General features: G+C 36.0%; 1 protein-coding gene across 1 annotated transcript in view; it reads left to right on the top strand.

Moving 5' to 3' along the window:
- The window catches only part of HCN1 (hyperpolarization activated cyclic nucleotide gated potassium channel 1), a gene marked incomplete at both ends in the record, with an annotated part of 366,245 nt that overhangs the window by 275,608 nt on the left and 65,693 nt on the right, over window positions 1-24,944 (top strand). Inside the window, one exon of the mRNA XM_082651315.1 lies at window positions 18,222-18,368. Within this exon, the coding sequence (XP_082507441.1) occupies window positions 18,222-18,368 (147 nt within the window). The remainder of the gene's footprint in view (window positions 1-18,221; window positions 18,369-24,944) is intronic.

Genomic DNA, 24,944 nt, shown 5'->3' with positions numbered 1-24,944 from the left:
ATACTATATACACGTGAAACAATATTTATCTTTAGCATCCTTATGTGCTTTGTATTTAGCTGAGAGCACCATTCCACAGTCAAGAGAAAAATTTTTGAGTCTTTGCTCTGTCACTAACAATCTCCTGTGGGCTGACAGAGTTGTAGAGAAAGTACTTGGAAAAGAACAATGCGGTGTATAAATTTAATAAATAGTAAATATTAGTCTGCTTTAGGAAAAGAGCAATTTATAATCATTAACACCTTCAAATACCAAGAAAAATCTATGAGGTTCTAATATTTAAGCATTCGATTTATATCCTCATTTATTTATAACCTCCAATTTCCTCTTCCTTCTTCAAAGACTTGATGCTAAAGTGCAGAAGAGATGTGAAACAATTTATATTTCAACAGTTTTCCTAATCAGAACTATAATATGCTATTAGAGATGTGCTCAGTGTTTTCCGAAGCACTAAAAATATCTGCTTTACTATAGAAAAATATTAAAGTGCTGGAATATTATTTTTAAATTGGGAAAATTGGGAGTCTAAATGAGTCATGTGTTATAGTTAACACTTTATTTTACGGTAATTTGCTGATCCCAAGTTTATTTTCATTTTCAGGGGTCTTATTCCATTCTGTTTTTTTTAATTTGATAATGTTAGGAAAATATATTTGTTATTAAATAAATGTGTGAATAGTTCTGTTTTTCACATTGTGGTATTTTAACATACTCCATTAGCAGTGAAATAGACCCACATGAATACAGTGTTTTATTTTTAAAGGAAAGATGAATCTCATACTATTTTAATTTTTCTCAAGTAAAAATTAGCTGATGCTGTTTGAATTCCACCCAATGAAAGTAAAATTCTAGTCAAACATTGAATCCTCTAGAATAGTATATTGTGTTGCTGTCACTGTTGTTGTTACTAACTTGAAAATTTAACAAAATTCAGAGCTAAAATTATCCATTCCTGGAGGTTCTCCTACATTAGCCTTAGCTCAACTTGAGCTATAATTAAATTTTGTTTTGCTTATGATCCAGAATGATCAATTAAGTCAATGATTTTCACACTTCTTTACCAAGTACAATTAAAGTATAGAGAAATTTAAACACATACACTAGAATGTTTGGAGTATAAACTAAAGCCACTCGTCTCAATATGAAAATTTATTTAAAAATTCAGATTTTACAGTATATTCTACAATTTATCTTATTTTAGTATTACAAGGCTTTACATTTCTCACCACTGAAGAAGACCAATGATTCAGGAATATATGATATATAATTCCACGTCTTCTCTGATACTCTTGTACTCTTTTCTGTATTTCCAGGTTTAAGGTACCATCAGATAGGTTCAGGGAGTAAGGAAAATGGTACTAGGAGAAGCAGCAGGAGGCCAGGTCACATATGGACTTGTAGATCACTGAAAGATTGTAACTTTCACTCTAGGACTGGAGTACTTGGAGGGTTTTAAACGAAGACCAGACTTTAAATATGTTTTAATGTTTTAAAACAAACCAGGTTTGAAGCATGGTCAGACTTACCTTTTAGAAGGACAGTACTAGTTACTGGCTTAAGGATAAATCATAGTCAAAAGTTAAAGCAGAGACGAGTTAGAAGACTATTGAAGTCAACTACATAAGAGATAATGATGACTTGGACTAAGTATGTAAGAGTAGGGATGAATAGATGAATATATTAAAAAAGCAGATCCAGGAATATGACTCAGCAATTTAAAAAATTTTATTGATATCTTCAACAACAGGAATGTATTTCAGAAACATCATGCTAAGTGAAAAAGTGCCAGATGCAAAAGATTGCACGTTGTGTTATTCCATTTATGTATAAAATTATCGAAAAAGCAAAATAAATGACAGAGAACAGATCAGTAGTTTTCTAGGACCAGGGGTGGGAGTGTAGGATAACCACAAGGGAGAATGAGGGAACTTTGGGGAGTGATGGGAGTGTTCTAAAATGTGGATATGGCAGTGATTGCTCATGGAAATGTACACTTAAAGTGTGAATTTTATTGTATGTAAATTATACTTCTGTAAAGAAAAATAATGTGCATCCAATAAGATTTGCCTACAGAAGTGGTGTATTAGAGAAAAAAATATGACAAAGCCAACTGCAGTGTTTTTGGTCCCAGCTACCGGTAGGAAGTCATCATTATCTAACAGGCAGAGACAAGGTGTATATATAGTAAAATGAGATTTTGGGGGAGATTTTAAGCTTTGGATGTGTTAAATGTGAGATCCTTATTACACATCCAAGTAGAGATGCCAATTAGGCGATTGGACATATAAATCTGGATTGAAAGAAATCTAGTCTGCAGGTATACATTGAGGACTTCACTCTGTATAAATGATATATATAACTTAAATCCAGGAAACTAGGAAAAAGACAATTTGTCTGTCAATGAATGTTGACACAAACGAGAAGGGGGCACCGGAATAATTTCCAAATTCCTCTATCACCTGTCATTTCTATTTAAAATGTCTATAACCCACTCTAGCTGCCCAGCTAAACTATAGGAAAATGCCTGGCTAAAAAGGTACTCATTATTCTTTCTGAGACTCAAGAAGAGAATTCTTTGGGTTTTTCTAAAACTTCCTAAAGTTCAGATACTCTATTCCTTCTCTCCATTGGCCATCAATACTCTGAAAATGACAATAATTCTCTTTCCAACCTATAGAAGCCACTGTCACCAAGTACTTGAAAGCAACATTAACTCTTTTTCAAATAATGGATTTCAAATATTGATTCAAAAAATGTTTCCATTATTTTAAAATGTTGAGTAGCTAGGTGTAATTTGCACATTCTCAAAATGACTAAAACTTAGTTCCAAGATTTTAGCAAAGGTATTATAGGATGGTACAAACAACGTGAATGCTATGCTCTTTCTTCACAGCTCAATCTCAGATTTTGAGGAGTATGTAGCCAACATAAAACGTACATATATACATTTTCCGAATTCCTCTAAAAGGCAAGATTACTAGCCTACAGAAGCCTAGTCATTAATATCCAGTGTGCAAATGCTAGAAGCTGGAAGGAGAGAGAAGAGGACAAGTGATTCCTTCTTAGGCACAAACCTACCTCTATATAAAGTGCTAGTTAGATTGGAAGTCTTTGTCATCTGTCACCACTTCAGGAAACAATTTGGAACTTATGATGTTGGCTTGGTTCTGGAAAGCTAGTCAAATTTTATATCAGCCAAAGAATATTTGTTTCATAATGTTAGAGTTGATAAAGTTTGGAAACTTTTCTTTTATAAATTCCATGACTGGTTTTCTGAAAGTGTTTTCTTTCCCTTGATATTATTATGCATGTTGTTGGTTTGCTATCAGACTCAAAGCAGTGTCAACAGATATTATTAAATCATGGCCAGTTTAAACTACTGTTGTTCAATGTGAATTACATATATAAATTTATATTCATAAATTTATATTTCCATGTTGATATATATGTATATGAAGAATACAAACATACATATACATGTGTATTTTCTTTTAATATCAGTTACCAATATGCACCTTTTGTTAAAGGCTGGGCCTTGCTGAAACAAGACCTCTATGCTTTTTCTCATTCTGCAGTGCTATACTTAGCACTTTTTTTCTAATAACATCTCCTTACTCTCTGATAGGTATTTACCAAAAATTTTGATAGTAATTATGTAATGTAACTTCTCCATTGGATTAAAAGAGATATTAAAATTGTTCCATGGTAAAACTGACAACTGATCAATACTCAGGTCTGAAACATGGATTTTGACTGGTTGTGCTTACTTATGTGTGTGCTGCTTCATTGCTTCTTAATATGACATCATGTCAGACTTGATAAGGACTGTAACATCCATTTCAATCTTGTTTTATATTATGTACATAAAGAATATTATGTTTTTCTCTTTCTGACTTACTTCACTCTGTAGGACAGACTCTAGGTCCATCCACCTCACTACAAATAACTCAACCTTGTTTCTTTTTATGGCTGAGTAATATTCCATGGTATATATGTGCCACATCTTCTTTATCCATTCATCTGTTGATGGACACCTAGGTTGCTTCCATGTCCTGGCTCTTGTAAATAGTGCTGCAATGAACATTGTGGTACATGACTCTTTTTGAATTATAGTTTTTTCAGGGTATGTGCCCAGTAATGGGATTTCTGGGTCTTATGGTAGTTCTATTTTTAGTTTTTTGAGGAAGCTCTATACTGTTCTCCATAGTGGCTGTATCAATTTACATTCCCACCAATCGTGCAAGAGAGTTCCTTTTTCTCCACACCCTCTCCAGCATTTATTGTTTGTAGATTTTTTGATGATGGCCATTCTGACTGGTGTGAGGTGATACCGCCTTGTAGTTTTCATTTGCATTTCTCTAATGATTAGTGATGTTGAACATCCTTTCATGTGTTTGTTGGCAATCTGGTATATCTTCTTTGGAGAAATGTCTGTTTAAGTCTTCTGCCCATTTTTGGATTAGGTTGTTTGTTTTTTTGACATTGAGCTGCATGAGCTCAATATCAAAATTGATACAATATCAAAATTGTAAATTTTGGAGATTAATCCTTTGTCACTTGCTTCATTTGCAAATATTTTCTCCCATTCTGAGGGTTGTCTTTTCATCTTGTTTATGTTTTCCTTTGCTGAGCAAAAGCTTTTAAGTTTCATTAGGTCCCATTTGTTTATTTTTGTTTTTATTTCCATTTTTCTAGGAGGTGGGTCAGAAAGGATCTTGCTGTGATTTATGTCATAGAGTGTTCTGCCTATGTTTTCTTCTAAGAGTTTTATAGTGTCTGGTCTTACATTTAGGTCTTTAATCTATATGCTAACACATATGTATGGAATCTAAAAAAAAAAAAAAGTTTCTGAAGAACCTAGGGGCAGGAGAAGAATAAAGATGCAGACATAGAGAATGGACTTGAGGACACGGGGATGGGAAAGGGTAAGCTGGGACGAAGTGAGAGAGTGGCATGGACATATATACACTACCAAATGTAAAATAGATAGCTAGTCGGAAGCAGCCGCGTAGCACGGGGAGATCAGCTCGGTGCTTTGTGACCACCTAGAGGGGTGGGATAGGGAGGGTGGGAGGAAGATGCAAGAGGGAGGAGATATGGGGATATATGCATATGTATAGCTGATTCACTTTGTTATAAAGCAGAAACTAACACACCATTGTAAAGCAATCATACTCCAATAAAGATGTTAAAAAAAAAAGATACCCATAAAAAAAAAGAATATTATGCTTTTAATTTGTACAGAAGGAATGATATCTTTGCCAGAATTGTTCACTTTTGAAAAACAAATTAATACAAAGGAGTGTAAATTTTAAGCATTGTAAAAGCTCCTTTCTTCACCAAATATGTCGCTTCTCCATGGTAATTTCTTGGTGAGTCATTAATTCATTGTCTTCTTTTAGTTATTCTGAGATGATATTTACTCTTAGTAATTGTTGTGTTGCCTCAGATATTCAGTTGCTTTAAATTTGGAAACTATGTACAGTGAAATGGAAACACTTGTATTAAAAACAAACGAGAGACTTTCAATGTAAATCAAGCTATTACTAATGCTAAGAAATATTTTGACCAGAAATAATGAAGAAAAATATCAGTGATATTTAAACAATGTCCTTAGTTTCAAACTATTAATCCTTTTAATGCACTTATATATGGCTTATGTAAATAATTTATTACCCATTTGTAAAAGCTTAAAAAGTTGGTTGAGGGTGGTGGAACCAGGATATTGGAAATACACTATTAAAAGAAATGTTCAACTCTTCATTGCAGGGTGACTAGATCTTCCCATGGAAGCCCAACGTAACTAAACTTGCATTTTTCCATTGAAGAGTCACACACATACACATACACACACAGGACATAATGTGACAACAATCAATACACCTAATATTTTTAAAATTTATACCATTTGAATCACTTTAGCCCAAATTATAAGAGCTGCAATCATGGGTAGCCTGTAAGGGTCAACCTTGGGGTGACATATAACCTCTAGATTTATGACTAACAAGCTTTATGTTTTAGGAAACGCTTTGTCCTTCACCATCTAATTTTTAAAAATTAAATGACAAATCATTTAAATTAGAAGTTAAAGAACTATGTTATGGATCTTTCAGCTGCTTCAAATAAGGCATTTTTTCAAATGGAAAAAACAAAACAGAAGACTAGGCATTTTGTCACAGTGAATAGGTATTTGATTTTCCTCTGCAATCTATCACTAAAATTAAAAAAAGAAGTAAAACAGCTTGACTATTTAACATACATTTGCCTTACCAAAGAAAAATAACATTTTTGCTAGTACTTTAAAAAGTACTTTAAATCTGGTACCCAATCAAAACTGAACAATATATTTTACAAAAAAGGATATTTTTGAATGTATATAACTAATCAATTCAGCAAATGTTGAACACTTACTGTACATGAGTAACTGTACAAGAGAATAGATGTACAACGGTAAGCAGACACCTCAAGTTGCTTACCGTCTAGTAGAGAATACAGGCAATTTAATAAGCACTTACTTATTTATTTAATATTTATTTGGCTGCACTAGGTCTTGGTTGCAGCATGCAGGATCTAGTTCCCTGACCAGGGATCGAACCTGGGCCCCCTGCATTGGGAGCGTGGAGTCTTAACCACTGGACCACCAGGGAAGTCCCAATAAGCAATTGTGATAGTGGGAAAATAGCCAGGGTATGAACTTGGTGTTATGAGAACACAAATGGCCCACCTAGTCTAATCTAGATCCTTACTACTGTGATATTCTGGTAACCAGAATAAGCATCACCCACGACATTATTAGAAATACCTAATCTCAGTCTCAACCCCATACATACCGAATGCACATCTCTAGTTAGTGAGATCCCCATGTTATTTGAATGTGCATTGAAGTCTGAGCCAGATATTTGGGGAAAATTCTCAGAGGAAGTGATTAAAAATGAACTCCCCAGTTGGCAATATGGTTAGTTTGTGGAGAATAAAGGTAAAATGTGTTGGAAACAGAAAGATGATTGTCCTATAAACCAGATCTATAGCTTAGGCTGATGGTTACATAGAGGAGGTGTAGGGAGAGAAGAGAGATGATTTCAATTTTGAGTATGTTGCATTTGATGTGCCCTTGAGCCATGTTTTGAAGGTAGATGCTTAAGGGGAAGGTAGACATATGAGTCTAGAGATCAGTAGTTAGTTCTCTACTGGAGCCATTGACTTGGAGACTGGTGGTATATTGATAGTGACTGAAGTCATGCAAGTGGGAAGGATTGCTTAAGGAAATATGTGAGGTGAAAATTTTTTTAAAAGGCCTTGGATGCAGTTCTTGGAAACACCAACATAGAAAGACATATCAACAAATAAGAGTGCAGCGGGAAGTCAATGAGAAGAGAGGAAACAGGAAAATAATACAGATGAAGAAGCTAAAGGATAAGATGCTTTTCTAGAAGGAAGGGATCAACAGTAACGTCTTAGTTTGGGTTGTCCTACAAAAGCCTAAGAAAAGGATTTGGGTGTAGGTAATTCACTGGGGATTAATTTCAAGAGGCAAAATGGGGAAACAGGAGGAGTAAGACTAGAGAAAAAGGAAAACCAATGAAGTGTATTTTTATTGAATTATTTTCTAATGTGAGCAAGTGTAACTTAGTCCTACTGAGACCCTCTGAAGAACCATGCAGAATTCTCCTTATAATCGTCTTTTCAAAGGTTGGGAGACTGTGACATTAATCATTAGACTCAAGTCCCTCATTGGTTGAATGTTACCTACATCTCTCTCCATCCCCAAACTCCCATGCAACTCTAGCTGGAGCTGAGCAAGTTTTCTAGGCTTCTCAGAAAGCCCTGAGACAGAAACCCTTAGATGGACTCTCCACCATAATTACAGTTGACATCAGAGTTGGCCAGCTTGCAAGGATAGAGGGGTTGCATGGGGAATCATTAGTGTCTGCTACTAGTGTTCAATGCTGTTCATATAAAAATAAGAAAATCTTTGCAAAGTATCTAGTTATTGGTAACCATTGGGAAATTATGGAAATGTAAGGGATTATTAGTGGAATAGAAGGAATGGAAGTTATAATTCAACATTTAAAGTTTCAATGTAAAGAAGACAATGAGATAATGAATGTAGACCACTCTTTCAAGAAATTGATTGACAAAAGGAAGGAGAAAAATAGGGTGTTAGATGGAGGACTACTTGTGCTCAATTGAGAGCCATTTTTTGAAGACAGGAATATCATGTAGTGAGTAAACAACACAAACTTTGGATCCAGATTGCCTGGGTTCGAATCCTAGCTTCAACACTAATTAGCTGCATGACTTTACACACATTATTTAAATTCTCTGTGCCTCAGTTTCATCATCTGTAACATAAACATAATGGTAACAACTCATAAGGTTGTAAACAAGTAAATATGAGTAAACTGTTGAGTTCCTGGAAAATAGTTTGTAATATCCAAGGGTTAGATATTATTTTTTATTATTATTAATAAAATAATATATTTTATTATTTAAAATATAATGAGTATATTTAAAAGCTATTTGGCTGGAGCCAACATGTATAGAGAACACTGAAGATATAAGATAGAAAGTATAGCAGATAGGGTAATGGTTCTGTGGAGGGATGGGGAGAGGATATTCAAACCCAGTTGAAAGATTAGCTTCAAATGAGAGAAAAGACACTTCTTTCATTGTTGCAAGACCAAGAAGGAAAGAGGGAGAAAAAATAGGTGAGTTTCTAAATGAGTTAATACATGTGCTTGTGTGAAGTCTTCTATCTCTCTTTGAAATTTTAGGTAAGGTCATTATCTATGAATGAAAGAATTTGTTGGGGGAGGGAAATAAAACAGCATAGTATGTTTTAAATGGTCCTATTGGAAAATGAAAGAGTGATTAGGTGATCATCGTATGTCAATCTGTACTCATTGAATTAAGGATCAAAATCACTTTCTTATTTGCAAACACACACACAGACACACAGGTGTGAGTGCACACACACACACACCAAGAAAAATTGCAGTAATAGAGATCAAAGCCATTCAGAGCAGGAAGACACTCTAAAGGATTTCTAAAGTAACCAAGCACACATTTTAACTCTATTATAATGATAATAATGACTGTTTCAATTTCCAGCAGTCATCTATCCCCCTGACCTTTATTCTATAATGGCTAAAATTAACTTTCTAAAAATGTTTTATATGAACAATTTATTTACTTTGTAGTTAAGCATTTTCTTGTAATTGCTAAATACATTGAACTCTCGTTACTATTATGGTTTTCAATTACTTAGTTAAGTCTTAATACTCTGACTTTTGGAAAACTTTTTGAAATCTGGCCATTTTTAAATCAAACTATTAGAAGAAACAGAGGAAGAAAGAAAGAGAGGGAGAGAGAGAGAGAAGGAAAGAAGGGAGGGAGAGTGGGAGGGAAGGAGGGAAGAAGGAAGAGCTATGATATACAATTTCCAAATTTTTTTAAATCTTGCTTTTATATTCAAATATATTTTGTGAAATATCTAAATAGATAGTGAGTGCTAGATTCCATAAATAAGATGGCAAGTGTCTGTTTATAATGGAAGAGATCATTCTGGATGGAAGAATAACCATTTTTATCTGGTAATATTTTCTGTAAGGATTTTAAGATCACCTGTTAGGTTGTAATTTTGATAGCTTTCCAGGTCAAATAGATACATATTCACTATCACAAAAAGCTTTCCCTGTATCCTGACAGCTGAAGAATTCACTGTCTTACAAAGAAACCCATATTTGATTACCCAGCTTTCCAAAAAGATAAAGTAGAATGAAGATAAAAATGGAATTATCCCACTCAAACTTCTGCAGAAAAATATAACTTTGCAACCATCGAATTTTCTTCATGTACGATTAGTTTTTAATTTTGTTTCCATTTAATATGTTGGAAGTCAAATTTAGGTGTATTTGGATTCCTTTCTCATTATATGACTTAGTCTAATATGACTATGATGCTTAAAAGAATTTCACAAAATAACTAGGAATCCATTTTTTGCTAAAAGAAACTTTTTCCTCAGTAAGTATGAATTGAACATTTTGCTGTTTATAACATTGTTTTTGAAAATGATTCAATCTGCTGTAAATATTTTACAAATAGTATTGTATAGCACAGGGAACTCTACTCAGTGCTCTGTGGTGACCTAAATTGGAAGGAAATCCGAAAAAGACGGGATATGTGTATTCATTTAGCTGATTCACTTTGCTGTACAGCAGAAACTAACACAACATTGTAAAGCAACTATACTCCAATAAAAATTAATAAAAAAAATAGTACTTGGTAAACTCACTTGCATACAACCTAGCTTTTTAATGTATATATAAAAAGGGATTCATTTATTTTTAAATGTAGGATCAAAATAGCTTCAGTTACCATGTAAATAAATGGCAATATTAAAAATATCTTTGTAAAAATTAAGATAGCTTAGTCATAAATCCAATGATGATTGGCTTAAACATTAAAAATGAAAAAAGTAATTGATTATTGGTTTTTGAAAGGAAATTTTTAATATTTTATTTTTATTAATTATTATTTTGTAATTATGTTTAAAATCTACAACATATAATCATATGAATATAAAACTTACATTAATTTTTTATTCTGTAGGAAGAACAACATTTCAGACACCATTTTTTTTTTTTTTTTTTTTTTCCAGTACGCGGGCCTCTCACTGTTGTGGCCTCTCCCCTTGCGGAGCACAGGCTCCGGACGCGCAGGCTCAGCAGCCATGGCTCACGGGCCCAGCCGCTCTGCAGCATGTGGGATCTTCCCCGACCGGGGCTCGAACCCGTGTCCCCTGCATTGGCAGGTGGACTCTCAACCACTTTGCACGTGTTTTTATTAATTTCTGCTATTTCCTAATTGTTATAAGAATTTTGGAATTATAGGAAGGCAGTTTCTCTTTTACAGTCAATAATTTCCTCCTCCTTATAGCTGTGTTTGACATAAAGACTAACACAGATTCAGACAGAAACCACAGATTCTTTAAAGAACAAATTAATCCACTTTAATTGCAATAAGTTAGAGTTAAGAATCTCAAATTTAATCAATTTTCTCTGAATTATAAACAATACTAACCAATCATAATAAAATACAAATCCACAATTTCCATCCATGTGGAAGAAACTCCCTATCTGGCATCTTCCATTGATACCATTATTATTACTGAAAGAAGGCGAAGATCACATTTTTTGTTTCCTTTATCAGAAGAATTTTCAGAAAGTGTGCAACAAACCAGATTTTCAATCAGTGAATACTTGAGAACTTAACTATTTGCAAATACGTTAGCAGAGTCAGTGGTGAGCAAGATAGGCAAGGACAGACAGGTAACAATTGCAGGTGCCCTTAGCGTAACTAAGGGGTAAACTCAGCATTGTCTACAAGTGTATACCTAGGGACTTTACGTGGCCTAGGGAGTCAGAGAATACTTCCTTGACATAGTACATTTGAGGAGAGAGTTAAAGGATGAATAGATATTAGCCATGAAATTACGTGGTGCAAAAACATCTCAGACTGAGGAAACAGCATGAGCATACAGCTACCAGGGTAAGTTTAAGAATATGAAAGACATTTAATATACCAGGGCATAGCGAACAAAGGGGAAATGCACGTGATAGAGCAGGAGAGGCCCACATAGGCCAAAGAAGTTGGACTTGATCCTGAAGGCAATGGGAAGCTATTAAAAGGCCTTAAGGAAAAGAGTGACAATAAGCTTAGCATTTTAAAAAGATTTCTCAGGACGTTTTTTTTTTTTTAGATTCCATATATATGTGTTAGCATATGGTATTTGTTTTTCTCTTTCTGACTTACTTCACTCTGTATGACAGTCTCTAGGTCCATCAAGTGAAAGAGTGGCATGGACATATATACACTACCAAATGTAAAATAGATAGCTAGTGGGAAGCATTCGCATAGCACAGGGATATCAGCTCGGTGCTTTGTGACCACCTAGAATGGTGGGATAGGGAGGGTGAGAGGGAGATGCAAGAGGGAGGAGATATGGGGATATATGTATATGTATAGCTGATTCACTTTGTTATACAGCAGAAACTAACACACCATTGTAAAGCAATTATACTTCAATAAAGATGTTAAAAAAAAAGATTTCTCTGGATTATGGAAAATGAATTAGGATTGTAAGAAGGCATGTGCAAATTGATACAGAGAATGTAGTTAGGAAGCTAGGAATTAGTTTAGAGGATGAATAAAGTTACTTTGACTAGATTGATAATAACGGTGATGCAGGGGAAAGGAAAATTATTGAAACCTTTAGCAGGTAGAATTTACATGATTTGATACTATCTTGAGGATTAGGATGAAGGAGTAGGGGATATTAAAGTAGGGGTGATTCAGTTTTCTGGTAAGTGTATCATTTCATGAATATAAAAACAATATAAATGTGACTAAAACTTTTTTTTTAGACTTTTGGAATTGTTGACATTTACCATGCTATCATTCTAGCTCTACGCTTTTAACTAGAGTGCGTCAGAGAGATGGTTACATTTGCTGTTTCCATTTTCAGTTCTTACTTCTAAACATTTGCAAACTGTTTTGAATTGCCCCCACTTCTGATGTACACACACGGTCCAATGAAAGCACTGAGTGCAAAGACTCCAAAAATTTTACTGAACCTAAATCCAGTGGATACTTTTCAATTCCCCTGTATTGTGACATCCCAGATTTTTCAGGAATAAAAGGATGCCTTAAAATTACTTTTTAACTTCATGTATTAATATATTTCTAAACTGAATGCAATAAAATTATGAAGATAAAAGCTCAAAGAATTGAAAAGATATTTGGAATTAAAATGAGTTCAAAGAACTTCAGGAAATATTGGGGAATGTAGAGAAAATGTGGGAAATCTAGGGAAATGTAGGGGGAAATGCAGGGAAAGAATACATGAAATAAGTGGTGAGAAACATGGACCATATCTAGCAAAGTGCATCAATTATCCAAAGGCTCAGTATCCAACTAGACTTCAACCTAGAATTCTGTATGCAGTCAGGTTATCAATCAACTTTGAGTTTAACAGAGACATTTTCAGAGAAGAAATGGTTCCAAAAAACTATATTCCACTCAGTATTTCTTAGTTGTTTACTTAGGGATTGGTTCCAGCAACATGAATAACTAAACCAAAGGAAAAACATAGGGTCTAAGAATAGTGAACCCAACCAGGGATGTTGTAAAGAGAAATCCTACAGAAAAATCTCTAAAGAAAACTCAACAAATATTGGGTAGGATGAGAAGACTGGAAAAAAAAAATGAAACTAAAATAAGAGCTAATTATGCAAGAAATGAAAATCATTAAAAATCCATGAAACAAAAGGAAATGTCATCAAATGTTCCACTTGGCATCATGATACATGGTCAAAGTAATGTAAACACTTTATGGGTTTGGTAGGTTTAATTACGGGTACAAAATTATAATCCACCTTTATATCATAAAAGTAGAGATGACAGAAGTTAGAAAGTAGGAGTGAAGGAGGGAGTTTGTTACTTTCATCTGGTAAGTGTTCTAGAGTTCTCTGAACAAGAAATAAAAGTATAAATAGATTATGTAAAGTTACAAAGGAGATCAAGGGAACAATTAGCACTAGTGACACAGGTATAGCATGAGAAAGGGGGTGAGAAGATACAGGGAACTGTAAGTAGTTAAACCACTTTGTCATGGCAAAAAGTCAATAAATGATGCCTATTATTAATCCATATAAGAAATAGAGACAGAAGCATATTGCTTGGTGATACCAACTAAACACCTTTTTAAAAATGGTGACAGGGGCTTCCCTGGTGGCACAGTGGTTGAGAGTCCGCCTGCCGATTCAGGGGACACGGGTTCGTGCCCCGGTCCGGGGGAATCCCGCGTGCCGCGGAGCGGCTGGGCCCGTGGGCCATGGCCGCTGGGCTTGCGCATCCGGAGCCTGTGCTCTACGACGGGAGAGGCCACAGCAGTGAGAGGCCCGCGTACCGCAAAAAACAAACAAACAAAATAAATAAATAAATAAATAAAAATGGTGACACGGGAGAAGTGAGACTGGTGGGTTTGACAATGGAATGTTGCCATTTGTTATAATCACTCTATTAGGGCACATTTTTAATATTGTCAAGGCGGAAGAAAACTTTCCTCTATCCTTCTAGGTTCTTCTGTCCAGTCTAAGAATTAAATTGACATGAGCCAGTTACAGGTGAAAATCAAATTTTATTTCTCATATGTACATGAATCCCACATACTTGATAGGGTCAGAGACCCCACATACAGGAGAGGTTCAGAGACAAAGAGGTAAAGTAAGGTATATATGCCATCCTGGGCTAAGGAATGGGAGAGGGGCCTGGAGCTCTCAGAAACAGGAGGATAATTCGTAGGATGATAAAAAGAAGAGCAGTTGTTGGGTAATTGGATGTTTGTCCTGCCATACAGATGGGACCACTTAGATAAAATGTATCTCTGGTAATAACCCTTTTTCTGGGAAGAATCCCCAATTTAAATTATCCTAAGTAGTTAAGGGAGGGACAGTAGTTTCTCTTGAGCCTCTGGGTCCCCACTGCCTTTAGCACATAACCCACATGCCAAAGTGTCACATCTTGAAAAAGCCTGTTCTGAACCCCTAAAATATCATGTACATGCATTATAGATATAGATATAAAATTTTAATTGAAGAGAACATTTAAAAAATAATAGTACCTTAGAATTTTAAATGGTATTTGTTTTATAGTCTTTTAAATCTGATACAATGAATTTTTGATTTTATATATTCAAGAAAGAATTGTATTTGCATCTTTGCTTTTGAGTGGCCCCCTCCCCTTTGAAACTTTATCCTTCTTTGGATTTTGCTCATCTAGCTTTTCTGGTCCTGCTCTTACATCGTGCTAGCTAATGTGAGTTCCCTTAACTTGTCAAACTCCATGACTCAACTGCTTTTAAAATATAGGTTCCACTTTTTGTCTTTTTATGTCTTCACTTGACGCATCCTTAGTGATTCCTTAGTCATTGGCTATGCGTATATTTTCTCTTCTAAGTGCCTGACCTACATATAAGCATTAGGATGTGCCATGGGCATCTTAAACTTAACTTGTCAGAAGCTGAATTTCTTTTCTTTCCCCTACTCTCCCTCAAACACAGGCACAGATTTCCCCAAAATGATTAAAATGCTACTTAGTTATAATGTTGTCTCCCATAACCCTGAGATACATGCAAAAAAAGGGAGAAATCTAGAGCTTCAGTATGCCAGTTAAAGTTAAAGATTCTCAGGACTTCCCTGGTGGCACAGTGGTTGAGAGTCCGCCTGCCGATGCAGGGAACACGGGTTCGTGCCCCGGTCCGGGAAGATCCCACACGCCGCGGAGCGGCTAGGCCCGTGAGCCATGGCTGCTGGGCCTGCGCATCCGGAGCCTGTGCTCCACAACGGGAGAGGCCACAACAGTGAGAGGCCCGCGTACCGCAAAAAAAAAAAAAAAGATTCTCACCACCCCAAGCAGTGTTTGGGCAAGCACTCTATTGAGAAAAGTGAGCAGAGATTACTTGATACCTACTGGTTTTGAAGAACACTGAATCCTTTATTTGGCCAGAACTGAAAGGACTTTCATCAATGCCGTAAGTGACAGCCCTGTTGTCTGAAGTTGTTTTATTGTTTTCCCAAGTTCGGAAGTTTGACAGAGCTCACCAGACTCCATAGATTATACTCATATGAAGCTTTCGTTTAAAGGCAAAGGTCAGTGCAACAGAGAAAGAGAATGCCAACAAGCATCAGAGGCCCGAGGGCCTTTCCCCAGCACCCTCCCTGTGGGCTCAATCTCTGGGACCCTGGAGCATACTGACTCACTGGCCTGAACCACCAAGATCTGTGCAAGGAGTCTTGCTTTGGGGAGAGCTCACCAACAAAGCTCTCAATAGCTCTTTAAATAGTCCATCCAAACTAGTCAAACCAAGCAGGCTATTTGCAAATCATTAGTGCAGAAGTTAGCCTGTGGATCTCCGGTGGAGTTTCAGAATCTAAACAGTACCTCAGATATCCCACTGCCCTCTTCTTGGCTAAGAGTAAAAATCAGATACAAAGATGTTTCTAAAAAATAAAGTTTCTTGTAGAAAGGGCCACTGAAGCGTCTTTCCTTTGGACCAGCTGCATGAGGGGTCAAAGCAGGCTGAATCTGGGCTTCCCTGGTGGCGCAGTGGTTGAGAGTCCACCTGCCGATGCAGGGGACACGGGTTCGTGCCCCGGTCCAGGAGGATCCCACATGCCGCGGAGCGGCTGGGCCCGTGAGCCATGGCCGCTGAGCCTGCGTGTCCGGAGCCTGTGCTCCACAACGGGAGAGGCCACAACAGTGAGAGGCCCGCGTACCACAAAAAAAAAAAAACAGCAGGCTGAATCTGAGGTCTCTAGCTAAGGGTGGGCTACCAAGGTTAGCATACAGATTCTGACTTCTTCAGGAAAAATTAACCCAGTCCTTCTCAAGTATATACTAGAAGCCACTTACACACAATGACAGTGACAGCATTGGTGCCTAAATTCAGAATGCCTAAATCATAATCAAGTTGCTTCAGAGATATATATATGTAGGCCTGCAGGCTTTAAATACTTCAGGGAACAGTCTGGTGACCAAATAAAGGAATCTCATGACAAAGTTGTATTTCCTTTGAGAATACTAAACTCTAAAAGGGAATGTCCAAAAATATGAATGTTATGTGTAAGGAAATTATGTAAAAAAATTTGAAGAAATACAATACACTGGGTTGCTGTTTCCCATTAGATATATGTATTATCAATTACCAGTTGTAATTATGGGCAAGGAGTCCAGTCACCTAGATCTTCTAGTCTGAGCTCTGTTATCAGGAAAAGATTTGAAAAAAATTTTTCATAGATAATATGTCAAATGTGTTGTGTTTAAGCAAAGATTTTTATTCCAGTATCTTCATCCAGTTTTATTACCTACCTTTTTATTTGTACTCAGTTTTATCATCCATACAATGAAACTAATTTTGGGGGTCTAACTGATTTTTTCAAAGTATAGTCTTATGACCGCCTGCATTTGAAACATCGAGGGAATATTTCTCAACCTTAAATGTGTATGAATCATCTGGGGATCTTTCTTAAGATGCAGATTCTGATTTCACAGCTCTGAGGTAAAGCCTGAAATTCTCTTCTAATAAGCTTCCAAGTAATCTCCATGCTTCTATGTTCCTGTTTGATTTGCAGGGATTTTTTTAAGTGCGTATGTATATGTATATGTATATGAGTATGTATGTAAATTTACAAAGGCAGGTACCTCAGCGGAATCAATATCTGGAGTTAAGAATGCAAATCTGGGGGTTTCCCTGGTGGCACAGTGGTTGAGAGTCCGCCTGCCGATGCAGAAGACACGGGTTCGTGCCCTGGTCCAGGAAGATCCCACATGCCATGGAGCGGCTAGGCCCGTGAGCCATGGCCGCTGAGCCTGCGCGTCCAGAGCCTGTGCTCTGCAACAGGAGAGGCCACAACAGTGAGAGGCCTGCGTACCGCAAAAAAAAAAAAAAAAAGAATGCAAATCTGCATTCCCAAAAGACAGCCTCACCCCAAGTTTTATAAACAATCAAGTTTAAGTACTACTTGTTTAAATGAAATTAAATGTCTAAGTTTCAGCTATAAAATTATGTGGATCTAGTCTCATTCTGATATTTTTCTACGTCCTAAATTGAAGCCTGACACAGTCTCTTAATTTACAGGGCACGTGTTGCTTGAGTATCTATGACTTGCAAACGGTTGCCAAGCTTTCTGCCTCCAGATTCAATTGTTAATCAGGTCTGATCTTTTGCTATAAAGGTCTAAGATAAGACCTTTTGTACTATCCAAAGTTATGGGATTCTTTCTCCAAATGAAGAGTTAAACAGCAACTTCATACTTCCTTTAGAACTCAGCTCAAAAAAAATCCAAAAAATAGCATCACATTTTGTTTTCTTGCCTCATCACTGGCTTTTCTGGGGCTGCACCCAGTTACCTCTGAGCTCCTTCCATGCTTCCTCTCTATAACATCTCAGGTCTTTACAGGAAATGTTTACCTAAACAAATGCTTTCTACAGTCTGTCACACAGAGTAGGTACATTACAATCTAGTACATTATTTCCTTCCCCTTAAAGGATTTCTTCTTTTTGTTACTGTTACTATTGAATATAGCACAACAAAGTAACACGACGATTTCTCATACAGCCTAACAATGTTTTCTAATTTCCGTTTTTCCTTTCCTTACAGTATAAGCAAGTGGAACAATACATGTCATTCCATAAGTTACCAGCTGATATGCGTCAGAAGATACATGATTACTATGAACACAGATACCAAGGCAAAATCTTTGATGAGGAAAATATTCTCAATGAACTCAATGATCCTCTGAGAGAGGTAAGATTTATAGTCCTCAGTCTCCATGTACATGATCATTGTTTACTTTCTCCTTTCCTGGGAAATCCTCAATTCCATGTTTTGACACTACTTAAAAGAAAAATTAAAATTTAATGTTAAAACATCTTGTTTGTTGCCCTTATTTGCCCTTATGTTCTCCCATTTACAGGCACTTATGTTAAAAAAAAAGACTGGAAATTGTTCTAATTATGATTCTCAGGATATCATTTTATTTTCTGTATCCCTAGTTAGAAAGTCCCTTCTTGTGTCCCCATTGTCCATATCTTCCCAGTTTTCCACTCTCTCATCTCATGCTCACCAAACTGTTTCGTTAACTTCTTTTTGATTTCTACTTTCCTCCTATCTTCATTTTCCTTGTTCATCTCCTGGACCCTGATCACAGACTGACCTGACCGGTTATGAGTAATTCATTTCCTGTTACCTCACTAAAACACTTGGCAACATCAATAACCACCTCTTTGCCTTGCATCTCCTTTCCCTCCCTCCCTAGAAGTCTTCGCTCTGCCCACTAGAATGTACAGGTCACCCCTAGATCAAAGGAACATTCTCTTGAGTGTTTGTGTTTCTTACACTGTCTTTCTCTTTCTCCATTCTTTTACTACCAACCTTCTCGAAAGATTACTTTATAATTATTGCATTGTGGTTCAATCTCCACTTCTTTACCAAAATTGTTTCCTTGAAAATTATAAGTGAACATTTAATCTTCAAATCCTTTGTCTTTGAGCCATTGGTGGTTCCTTTAAACTCAATAAAACACATATCCTGAACCTCTTTTGGGAGCTTTTTAACACTAAGCCATTACTGAGCCACTGGCTTTCATTTTGAATTTCTGAGTTTTATTCTCATATTTATTTCATCTCTGCAGTTCTATAAATTTGAGCTCCAAGTTCTTGCCATAACCTCTGTTTTCTTAAAAGCTACATGATATCCCCTTGCCATGTATGTATAGTAGGCTATGTGTTAGTCATTATCTTCCATCACTAAACCATTTATCCTTTGAAGTCTCTCTCTCTCTCTCTCTCTCTGTAAATGTTTTAGTTATTCCTTCGAGTCATTTGGAATGTAAAATTTTTGTCTTTTTAAAAAATCTTTCTTTGCTCTGCACATCCAGTCGATTACCAAATGCTGTCAATTCACTATGACAACATATCTTACACCTATGCCCTTGTCTCCTTTCCCAAGTCCCTTACCCTAACCTAATTCCTCTCACATGGACTATTTGCAGTATCCCCTTAGTTTACCTTCCAACCTTTGGTCTGTTTTCTCTAACTACCATTTAAAGCAGCGATGCCAGATTAATCTTTTATGTGTAAGAGCTAGTCATGTCTCTGCTCAGAAAGGTTCAGTCTTTACATTACAAATTAAATCAACTATAGCCTCCTTAGGCTCATATTCTAGCCCTTCTATGCTCTGATCCTTGCTGAATTTCCAGCTTTATTTTTCCCTATTGCCATACACGTTCCAAAGTGGCCTGTAGCCAAATTGTGCAACTTACTGTTTTGAAAAACCAATTCTCATTTCTCAACTTGCATCGTACATTTTCCAGATGTTTCTCATCTGTTGGCAAAGGTAATAAATAATATTTCTTTATTTATACCTCCTCTGATTGTCCAGACTAGATCTGGTCTCTCTTTCCCTAACCCCCAGTGCACTGAGTCCATAATGCTTGTGTGCTACTTTCCATTTTGTCTATTATCACAATTTTTCCACATTAGTTTCCTCCACTTTTGTCTTGAAAGTTCTTTAAGAGCAAAGACCATTTAATCTATATTTTAAATTTTTCTTGAAATTCCGACTACATGTAGCATATGTTAAAGAGTCAATAAATATTTCTATTTCAACTAACATCTTTACCATTTATAACTATCCCTAAGTATCTGCATCCATTAAAAGTTATTTGTATTTTTTTAAGCCTTAAGACATCAGTTAAGAGTTTTGGAAAGAGAAGGAGCTAAATATCTGCTATTGATTAGCTTATTTTCTCTAGAGTCCTCAATCAAATAAGAATGTACAGATATTTTTGCTTTGAGAAATAGAGTCAAAACTTCGTATTTTTTACACTACCAAATGTAAAATAGATAGCTAGTGGGCAGCAGCCGCATAGCACAGGGAGATCAGCTCGGTGCTTTGTGACCACCTAGAGGGGTGGGGTAGGGAGGGTGGGAGGGAGACGCAAGAGGGAGGAGATATGGGGATATATGTATATGTATAGCTGATTCACTTTGTTATAAAGCAGAAACTAACACACCATTGTAAAACAATTATACTCCAATAAAGATGTTAAAAAAAAGTAATGTATCATTTAAAAAAATAATCTATCAGTATGCTTTGCTTTATCTCTCTGTAGGAGTACAGAATTTATTTTAAATCCAAATTCTTTTCACTAAGAGGCAGAAGTTCAGGACACTAGAACCAAGTTGGGTTCTAAAGGTCCTGGGGGGATTCAAAGGCAGGGTAGGACAGACCATAGCATGGAGACAAAGGTAATTGAAGAGACAGTATCAGGGATTAAGATGGATCAATAGGCAGGAGGACACAGTAAAACTAAAAATTTATTTCAAAGAAGCAGAAAAGTAAGGATTCTAGCATAAAATGTCATTGAGGGAATACAGAAAGCCAATAGAAAAAGTGAACATAAAAATGAACCCTAAGAAGCTGCGTGCTTAAACGGGAAGCATTCCTCCCTGCTAAAAATGCTCAATGTAATGTAAAATCAGGATAACAAGAAAATATTCTTAATCGTGTGTATGTTATTAACTGCTTTATCTTGCCATACTTTAATTTACTCTGATCTTCAGTGGAAAAAATTCCACTTTTCATTTTTATCCCCTTAAAGCCATCAATAGACATACCTCCAATTTTCTCAATTCCTACAACTATTCTGTCATTAAGTTAGACTGATTTTTTCCTTATATTTGCAAATGCCATAGTTCAGGGTCTCAGCATCTTTTACCTCAACTTCTGAAGTGCACTCACTGCTTTTCTTCCTGCTTTTGATGTCAATTAGCTCAAATGCATCCCATCTCAGGGCTACCATATTGATTGATATACAACACTAGTTTGACATTACTTTCTTCTCAGAGCCTAACCATGACCTCCTATCCCCTTCAAGAAAAAGTTCAAGCTGCTTGACATGGCACCTGAGATGCTCCCTGGTCTGCCTCCATCTTCATTTCTTTACATTCATGTTTCATCAACAGAAAATTGTTGATAATTTTCTGGTGGGGTGGGGAGAAATGTTGCTGATTGCGTCTTTGCCTTTCTTCATGCTACCCTCTCTATCTTCAATCCTTTCTACCCAGCTTACCTTCAGCTTTCCATCAAACAGTCTTACCAGGCAGAACCTTCATACGTTTTCCCCGACCATTGTCTATCACTGTATTTTCATTTGTCAGTTTACTGTTTGTCTCTTTCAAGACTGTGAGCTTCTTGAGGATAGAGACCATGCCATAATATCTCTGTATCTCTAATGACTAAGTATTTGATAGGAGCTCATTAAATATTTATTGGGTGAATGGTCTTTAACAGAATTATGAGTGAAAAACAGGGTAAGAATCATGGCTACTTAATAAGATTAGAGATCCTAGAAGTAGAAGCATGAAATGCTCAAACACTTAACACCTTAAAAAGGTGAAAACAATGTTCTCCATTTGTTCATCTGTTCTTCAGCTGTTGCTCTTCGGGCATCAGAGTCACACAAAAGCCTAAATTTAATGTGAATTAAGACTTTAGAGGAACAGGAAGAGTAGAATAGGAAAGTAAGCAAAGACATTGGCAGAGAGATAACAGAAGTCATTATTCAAAATGAAACCTAGATGTAAAACAGCCAGACATGTTTTATGCAGAAAAGTTCAGTAAGAACAGTGGGAAATATGTCTTGCTCCCTATTAAATTGTAGTCTTATATACCTGCTATATTCAGGTCATAGTGGTAGATCACAAGAAATATTTTAAAAGTAGTAAAATACATCATTCCACCTTTCAAAAGCTGTCTTCCAATTTAGAAGATGAGGCGTTAATCTGTGCAAAGATGTATTTTGGTCCCTGTTGTGCCTCTAGCGTCCACAAAGTGCCTGGCACTTTGAAGTCACACAATAGAAGACACTGAATGATTGCTACAATAAATATAAAATGAATGAAACTAGGATACTTAGAAAGGGAAAGCTAGATTATTTGATATGTATTTTATAATAAAAGGTAAAAATGTAAGACTTGCATTGTGTGCACATACACACACCACATATAATTGTTAATCATATATTCAAGTTAGAGCCAACAACCATCTTATATTTTAACAAGACTTTTAACTTAAAATGCCTCATTGTCCAGAAGGCTCATTTTTAAGAAAGTATTTTGCATAATTTGAGGTGCTAATATACACTTAAGAGCAGTGATTTCTGCTAACACAAGTCTGGGTACTCAGGGATATACAAAAGTGAAGGGCAGGTCAAACTTCAGATTCTAAAAAACTTATGCAAAAAACCCATTGCTTTAAAATATAGAAAGAAAGTAAAATGCAATGCTTATGAAAATGAAAATTATTTACTCATAATCAATTAAATCTATAATCAATTAAATCTATATTATGCTATATCCAGGTTATTCCCCAGACTTTTTTCTCAATGTGTTTGAATATTTTTAAATATGAGAATCTCTAAGATGTAAAATGGCAGGAAGAATATCATTTGTATGACCTTTGAAAGCTCTTACCAAAAACTCATACCATGCGTATGCAAATTAGTTCAGCTAGTAGATATTTTGAAAGCACTACTTTATTGAAAGCATTTCTGTGCAGAAATTAGGTGATTTATCTTTTTCATAAATTGGAGACAAATTGCTGAAAAGCCTTCAACAAATACCTGACTCATTGTTCAAATCTCAGTACAAATGTTACCTGGGGCCTTCCGTGAGAAGTTCATCTAGATTAATTTCCTTGCAGTCATTCTCTATCACATCATCCTTGTTGCTGTGTACACATCACTCTGTTGCCTTGTTGTCCCTTTTTATTTATGTGTTAATTCTCCATTCTTGGAACTCGGGATCCAAGAAAGCAAGGACTTTGTCTTCCTTGATTTCCATGATAGCTCTACTCCCTAGATAGTACATATTTAATAACTACTTATTGGATAAATAAACAAAAGCAAATTTAAAAAGGATCTCAAAGAATCATTGATTATTAAGGCTTGGAGAGAGCATTTTGTAGACACAACAGAGATGCTGGCATGCATAAGAAAAGTGATGCCCAGAACTATGACGTACTGTGGCCACCGAACTTTCTTAGTATCACTTTAGATTGTACTATGGAGAATATGGTTTCTAATATATAACAAAAGGATGCTGGCATCTTTAGATTCCTCTGTGATTTTGTTTTGATATATACACTGTAAGCAAGAAGGACCTATTTTGCATGTGGTTTTTTAAATTTTCTTTTAAACTTTCTCAAGGTTTATAAACATTAGTGATTTATTGCAAAGTAAACCTGGGGGGTGGGGGAATATTCCAATAGAGTACCATTACAAGAAGTATGTCAATGTTTTGTCCAATCTCTATAGTAATATCCATGGGATAGATAGAAAATAAATACTATTTTTCTTACATCGCTATGCCAGCTGTGCCTAGCATATTGTCAGTGGCTCATAAAACAAAAGTTGCTGGATCCCCTGTCCAAACCTAAGTAGTGAGCCACCTCAAGATGTAGAAGATTCAGTGTGGCAGATAAATCTGTGTGTTCTTCATCCTCGGACTAGACCATTTGACCCGAGCACTGACCCCACTGGCATTATCAGCATTCTGAGAAGTGATTATAGAGTCATCTTAAAAAATTATCTTCGTTTCACTGTGAACTAATATACATGGACCAGAAAGTAAAGGAACAACAACAGTTTTCTGAGAAAAATACTTATGATGGTACTCAGAAACTTGGCATTTTAAATTAGAGCCACTATTATGTGATGCATGCATTATCTGTCATCTAGAATCTTCACTCTCTAGTTGCTCTGTGACCGTGTCTAATTAAAATTCTGAGTCTGCAAAGATGGGCTTCAGTGATCTCTAGAAACCTCCTCTCCCTCCCAGTTGTTACCTGCCCTGGCTTTCCCTCCTTTCCTTCTCCTTCCATCCACTTAAAATATGCTCCTGTTTTCCCCTGGCTGCTCAGAAGCCTTCAGTTTCATTGCTCTGAATAGGTTAAATTGCCTTTTTGATATTCTCAGTGCCATGAATATTTATATGTATACTTTCAAATCATGAGTGAAAACCTACTATGGAGGAACTATGAAGCATCATGGGTAAATCAAAAGGACACCAAGTCTAGCCTTATCATATGTCTCATTTCTTTGGCCCCAGTTCCACCAATCTCATTTTTTTTCCAATTTTTATTTTATATTGGAGTATAGTTGATTTACAATGTTGTGTTAGTTGCAGGTGTATAGCAAAGTGATTTAGTTATACATATACATATACAGATACTGTATCTATTCTTTTTCAGATTCTTTTCCCATATAGCTTATTAGAGTATTTAGTAGAGTTTCCTGTACTATACAGTAGGTCCTTGTTA

This window comes from Grampus griseus (assembly GCF_964374135.1).
Source record: "Grampus griseus genome assembly, chromosome: 3".
NCBI classification, from domain to species: Eukaryota; Metazoa; Chordata; class Mammalia; order Artiodactyla; family Delphinidae; genus Grampus; species Grampus griseus.
Note: the sequence above shows the minus strand (reverse complement) of the source record. Positions and strands in the feature narration are given on the sequence as shown.